The following is a 7397-nucleotide window of genomic DNA, read 5'->3' on the forward strand; positions in this document are numbered from 1 at the left end:
TGGGAGCAAAATCAAAAGTCTTGCGTTTATATTTGTGTTCAGTGTATATTTACAGCCCTTAATAACATCCATTTTCTGGGCTCAATATGTGTCTTGGCCGTTTTCGTTGTGATCGCTAAATTCACCTTGTTTCCCTTTGTTTATAATATTATCACCGCTTTTGTTTTGAAATCACTTCCGTGAGTTTCGCCCCGACAGGGGAGCATGGCAGGGGAGCACCAGAAAGTCACTTCGGCACTTCCAAAAATTGCAGTACCCATAAGGAGCCGTACACATGCCGCAGTTTCTGCGTGGCTGTGTCTTTAGTTGTAAACCCAGTGGCGATCTGTTCATCTGTCATACTGATCATACAGTCAATAACTTTGTTGTTATTAGCATCTGGTTAGCCAGCTATGCTAACGAATATAAGAAGCTTTTTCTCCAACCAGTGAGGTAAAGGCACATCTTTATATGATCATTATAGTTCTAAAAAACAAGAGAATAAAGTAAACAGGTATAAAATACTATATGACAGTAAATAAAAGTTGTTATTAATAAACAAGAATACAGTTTGAAAGGGGAGTGATTTGTAAAATATCCATAAAGAAAAATACATCTGCTTCCAGTTCTGTTTCATATGAATGTTGAGAGATGTATCCATAGATCTCCTAATGTTGCTCTCAAAGTGCACCAGATTGAGGCTTTTAACTTCAACATTTAAAAAAAAATCTTCCCGGGGAGGTGAGGACCCCCCTAGAGGAGGTTAGGTCCCCCCCCCACTATTAAATCACGTCAACATGGATAGGAAACGAAATACATTTGCACATATCTTGTGTCCAATATACTTTCTGTTTTGGTGGTCATGCCACAACCGTGCACGTGAATGCATGCACGAGTCATGGTAAAATATCTGGATTAAGAGTTTGCTTTTTCTTTGCACGGGATGAAAGAAAGGCGAAATGAATGGGCTGTGATTTTAGTATTTTTAAGCAGAGGCCAATAATTTGTACGGCCCTCGGAGGATGTTTAAAAAATTGAAATGGCCCTTGAGAGTAAAAAGGTTCCCCACCCCTGCCCTACACCCTACCCCTCCGTTTGCGCGTTCACGCGGAGGGTCCGCCATATTGAGGGCTGTTCCAAACCAAAGAGTGTGGAGTGGTGTGGAGGGGGAGTGGGCTATCAAGCCCTCAAACAGCGAGTCTGCAGCGGTGCTGTCTTGAGACCGGTCTCTACCTGACCGGAGTCACGCTGTGTGTGTCCGTCAGGAAACACACTGTTTACAAGTAGTTCCAGCAGACATCCACTGATAAACTGCGATGTTAACAACCTCATGATAACCTCATATGTTTTTAATTTAGGATCGTACCTGTGTTTAGTCCAGAAAAAGGTAAATGTGTTTATTTTATTTATAAAGTTGGGTATATTTACAGACTGTTGCAAAAACTAAGAAGCTTATAAACATCAGGTTTAAAATTAAAGAGCTTTACAAAAAAGTAACACAATTAAAGATGTTTGGAGTTTTATTTGAGTTATTAATTTAATTTTTTTTGTCTAAGAGATGCTGATTTGAAACCGTTGTTACATACAGTTACGGCATTTCCTGTTTCTGCCGGAGAGAGGGGAGGCCCTCCCAAAGCTTGCTGCTGTATTGACTCCCTCCATCTGACAGGAGGGAGCCTCGTTGAGATGCGAGTGTGGCTACAGACGGAGTTCACTCCGTCACAGAGTAGGGTCGAGGGAGTGGTTTGGGATTGGGCCTCCGCAAGGTAAAAAGCAAAAAGGCCTCTCAAACGCTCTTCCGTTTACGTGTTTAATAAAGAAAAACAATTGGACGGTAGATACACGTATTGGATTCACATGTGGAATTCTTGACAATAAAGTTGACTTTGACTTTGAAATTTTAAAATGTAAGATGGAAGAACAAACTTTGAGTCAGTCTATCTTATTGAAAAATGTGTTTTACTTAAAGGTGGGGTAGGTAAGTTTGAGAAACCGCCTCGAGATACACTTTTTGTTATATTCCATGGAATGCTCTTAACATCCCGATAGCAATGAATATCTTAAGTGCTATGACAAAAAATCCATAAAAACTATTCCGTGGATATCTCTGGAAGCCGTGGTATTGTAAAAAGCACGACCAATCATCTGAGCCGGCCCGGCTAAAATAACTGGATGGCCTACCTGCCTGTCAGCCTTCCATCTGTGCAAAAACTTATCTCGTGCCCTCATTGGACATGTGCTCGTTCGTGTGTGTTGGAGGAGGGGCTCTGTAAGGAATTGGCATATTTGTTCCGGCTGTGTATTTTCAAATTCTAGCACATTCGAGCTGGTTTTTCCAAAATTACCTACCCCACCTTTAATTCCACCTGTGTCAGAAATCTCTTACGTATGTTAGCAACAACAAAATAACTCCTAACATGAGGCCTATGTTTGATGGGATTTCCAAAGGTAAAGAATTTTGTTTACATAATATAGTGTTTAAGGACGTACTGATCATAATTGTGGAACTTGATACAAAAAAGAAAGATTAAAAAGGGTCTCATACATTTTTTTAAACATGCTCTACAAAACGGTTGATTTGACGCTTTATGGTAAATGGAGCTAAACTTAACCTGTTAACCCCTGAGCCTGTTTTTCAGGCCTCAGGCTCGAAAATGACATGCCCAGAACAAATGACTATAATAATAATAATAATAGATTTAATTTGTTAGCGCTTTTACAGGTGCTCAAAGACGCTTATACTTATACTTATATACGCTATACTGTAACTTCACTTCTAAAAGGGGAACATGAATAGTCTTTTTTCTCAAAGCAATGATAAGCCTGTGAGTTGGATGTAAAAAAGTCAGAATATTTTTTTTTATTTGAAAGTAAATTCAGATTGAACAAAAAAATGAACATTACTTATAGTGAAAACCACCCTTGAATGATGGGATAGTAGACTAAAGCTTTAGGAATCCAAACGATAACATATAATAAGTACCCTGTATCAAGATTGATGCAAAACAAGTGACATTTGACGTTTTTAGAGAGATTTAGAAAAAGAAAAACACTTCTGGGGTTTACATGTTTATATGTACTGTACTGTATATGTTTATATTTGTATATGTGTTTTTATTTTTTCCCTGTTTGTATTATGCACTCAGCACAGCAGTACCTGTTATTCCTCTTCCTTGCATTACTAATGTGGAAAGTAAATGGCACGAACAAACAATAAAAGTGCCTCTAATATAAAGGTTACGAGCTGGAATGTTAGGGGGCTAAGAAAGTTAACCAAAGTGAAACAGGTTATGAATAGAATTAAAAAATATTTTCCTTCAAGAAACCCATCTCACAGTCCCAGATATTAAAATGATACAGAACAGGTGGCCTGATCAGGTAATCTATTCAACCTACAATAATTATGCTAGAGGTTTACTTATTCTAAACAATTCCATTTCAAATCAGCAAAACAATCCAAGACCCAGCAGGAAGGTATGTTATCTTAATGGGTGATATCCTGTCTCTCACATTAAACCTAGTTAGTATATATGGCCCGACCTCTTCCTTACTGTTACGTTCCCTCTTAAACTAGGGGTGCAAAGGGAAGTAACAAAACACAAAAACAACCGGGCGAGAGAAAAAGGAGAGGAAACTGACTGCTGAAGCCACAAAGTGATGCTTTAATTAATAAAAAAGAAAAGAGGCTCACCAGCCAATTTGCAAAACAAACTTAAAGTAACTAAGAACAACTTCCTTCTAAAAGAAAGTGACTAAATTAAACAATACACAAAAAGGTAAACTGGAGCACATCTCCTAACAATTCACAAAAACACAGGCCTCACACAGAGATAGAGACATGCTGCACACATGCAGCCAGAGGAGAAGGAGAGAAGCCACTGCAGCCTTCCTCAGGTCCTTTAAGGAGGCCCTGATTGGGGATTGGGAGCACCTGGGGGATGTTGGGTTCAGAATTCCAGAAAAGACAGACAACTTCTAAGTTTAACTATTTATTGTAAATAGAGCAACACATTACTTGGCCAAGGACTCATCACGTCTTTGGGAATCACAGGCAGCAAAGCTGTAATCTGTAACCACCAAATCCGTGAAGAGCCTCGAACCTCGTGCGACAATACATTTTATTACACAGGGCGTTGCCCGTACATTTTTGATTGGTCAAGACTAGCTGAAGAGATACCATGGTTTAGACTTGGTTCTCTTTGGTTGGTGCGCAGACTCAGATAGAGTCTCTTGGCAACACGATCCTCCAATCAGCATTCGGCCGGCCTGTGGAAGTCCCTCCCTACTCTGGCACCATCATACGTAATTTGTTTTGATGAAGCTTCTACAGAAAAGTGTAATCTTGGTTATACTGATTCCCAGCTATGCGTGGGCGCAGAGCTAACCCAGACGGCCAAGGCCATAGCCTCAATAACTCATTGTTTGCATCTGGCTTCTGCTACTTTCTATTGCAAGCTGAAAACTTTCTTCTGACTATTCCCCTCGTTGGTATCTAACCCATCAGAACCTGGGATTAGTGATTGTGTCTATTTATTCTATAGTCATAGCAATCTCATGAGCACAATAAGCATATCATGTAATAATAAGAATCAGTCTTGTAATGTTATATAAAAACTCCACAGGGAGAGAGAGACACACACACAAAAGCACACACACACACAAGCACCCACTGTGGCACGTAACACTTACCCTTTGTACCCTAGACACTAGACCGCTCTACAGGGTGCGATACCTATAAAGGCCCTGACACACCAAGCACTCACCAGAGGACTCGCCGACGCCGACGCCGGCTGTTGCGTCGCCGTGTTCTCCTGCGTCTTGGCCATGTGTCGCACGGGAACACACCGCAAAGACTTCAGTGCGTGAGTGGCAATAACTCTCCTTACCAGCAGGCGGCGGTAGTGTGTATTCGTCATTCAAAAGAGGCAACAACCGGAAGACAGATAAGAAGAACAGACTGCGTGATCTAAACAAACAACAAATAGCGTGTGCGTTCCATTTTCACTCTCGTCCATCGAAAACATGTTTCGTGCGGCACTGGAGCTAGATTTGGGTTCTGCCCGCTCTGTATTAATGTCATGTGAATTTTCCTGTCATGTTGACAGGTTATCATCATGCAGGCGTTGATAAAAGCTCATTCTAATGTTGTGTGTATGAAGGTACGAAATACAGTTTTGCATTGCCTATCGTGCTATTTGTGTTTATTCTTTTAATCGCACAGCGATAAGAAACAATAACAATGTGCCTACATAACTGTCAGTTGCAGCCCTAGCATTAGTATTGGTTATAGTAACAGCTACAACATTAAAATACTTCTAGGCAGATTGAGGAGGATAATGGGAGAATGAACAGAGGGGCAGAAACATCCATCTGAATAATAATAACTTTATTTGTATAGCACCTTTCATACATGGGATTGCAGTTCAAAGTGCTTTACATCAGTAAGAAATAAGATATAAAATCAGTGTAAAACAAGCAGCAAGAGCAAAGCATAAAGTGGGATAAAATAATATATATATATAGTAATCCCAACAGGCCACCTTGTTTATGGTTTGATTCAGTTTTAGTAGAATATAAAATACATGAATGAATGATGAAATGAGCACTTAAAGTGCATACACACTATAATTATATTGAGGTACTTGAGACTAATCCTGCAACTTTATAGTTCTGCTCCACAACAGTTCGAGAATGAAGAAACCATCACGTATGAAAGGCTACATGTGAATAGAGAGGCAGAAAACCGCCTTGTTCATTTACATTTCAATCTTGAACAATGAACAGCGGTAGACAGTATCTCATTTAGTATCATCATCCTGCGCTTCGCCGGAGGACTTCGAGTGCTGAGTGTGTTTGGCCTCTCTCCGAGCGGTGCCGGTGTGGTGCAGATGGTGGATTCTGCCAGGGGAGTGCAGGGCTCAGCATCAAAGTGGGAGGACTCCTCGGTGGTGCTGGTCGAGGTTTCACTGCTGGTGCCACCGGACGTTGATTCTGCAGCCACCGGACGTTCCTTAATTTTTTTTAAATAAATTCACAGTAAGTTGGATTTAATACCATGGCTTCTTAAAACTGTTTACTAAACATTCATAACAAAACAATACCCTGAAATGTGTGTGCCATTAGTTTGGGGTGTGGTCAAGTGTGAGAAGTACATTGTAGATACATTGTGATGGCTCTATTCAGATGCTAAAGACATACTTCTAGAAGATTCAGAACACTACAAAATATAATCAAGACATATTTTATCATGTATTATTATAGGTTAAGATAAAAGCGTTATTGATCCCGTGGTGATTTTCATAAGCTACCCAGCAGTATATAATGTAATTTAAATTAGCTCCTCCTTTTACCAGCTGCAACATTAAGGTGATGAGCACATCAATAATTATAATACAATAATATATATATTATTCTGTTATTGTTATATTTACCACTGTAATCACCAAATGAATAAAAATAATGTTTTTTTAAATGAAAGAAGCAAGAAACACTTATTTGTATTCAACAAATAAAATAGTTACCGTGATGGTGAGGTTCGAAGTACTCTCCTTCCTTCTTGTGTAGGGCTCTAAAAACTGCAGCCTGGTCAGAATCCACTGCTGTTTGCCAGTCCTTTGTGCTCCACAACTACCTGAAGGGGCAAGTTTCCTGTACCGGGTGTACTGGGTTCGCAGAGAATCCCACTTGTTCCTCAGCTCTTTTTCTGAAGCACACAAATAAACGATGTAAGCATTGTGGCTAGTTAGCATGTTCAATTCATATCTATATGCAGTGCCGAACTGCACAGCTAGCAACAGCTAGCAACAAGATAACAACAAAACACAAGGTTGAAATAACAAATTACATTTCACGTTAACGTCACTGTACGGTGGCAAACAATAAAAAGCCAACAGTATCGGCTAAAGAGCTCAATTGATGAAAAAGATAATCTTACCCAAGAAACCAAGTTGCGTTTCAATCTCTCGCCAGAGTCCGGTTTTCACTACTCGGTTCGAGTACCTTTTCTCTGTGATGTCGTACAGAGCTGGCCTCTCCTGGATCAAGGTGATGAGCAGGTCTTCGTTTCCGTCATTCCAGATCGCCATGATGAGATGAAAATGAATAGCAGTCTGTATGTGCCTTCTTAAATCGTTTGTCTACGTCCCTCACGTCCGTTTCACTTCTCATGCACTGATTCGCTAGCTGAACAGCCAATCAAAGTGATTGCTTGGTCCGACTGCCTGACCCGATGCATGGCCGATTCAACATGTTGAATCGGCCATGCATCGGGTCAGGCAATCCAAATAAGGCGTGTCACGGCCGACGGTGCGGGACACACCAAATTGAGTTGGGCGACAGGACACGCTTCGTCTTCCGACTAACGAAAACGGCCGAAATCGGCCTGGTGTGTCAGGGCCTTTAGGTTACAACTAGAAAAC

At 40.5% G+C, this 7397-nt stretch overlaps 1 protein-coding gene across 1 annotated transcript; it reads right to left on the reverse strand.

The window, feature by feature from the left end:
- Nucleotides 1-5348: 5348 nt before the first annotated feature.
- Nucleotides 5349-7153, reverse strand: LOC307027156 (uncharacterized protein). Its single transcript, XM_079695349.1, has 3 exons — nt 6914-7153; nt 6501-6682; nt 5349-5989 (listed from the first exon to the last, which is right to left on the reverse strand). The coding sequence occupies exons 1-3, from the start codon at nt 7062-7064 to the stop codon at nt 5732-5734; spliced, it is 591 nt and encodes a 196-aa protein (XP_079551475.1). The 5' UTR covers nt 7065-7153; the 3' UTR covers nt 5349-5731.
- Between the last annotated feature and the right edge of the window lie 244 nt (nt 7154-7397).

The sequence above is a fragment of the Notothenia rossii genome (assembly GCF_949606895.1).
Source record: "Notothenia rossii genome assembly, contig: scaffold_119, whole genome shotgun sequence".
NCBI lineage: Eukaryota > Metazoa > Chordata > Actinopteri > Perciformes > Nototheniidae > Notothenia > Notothenia rossii.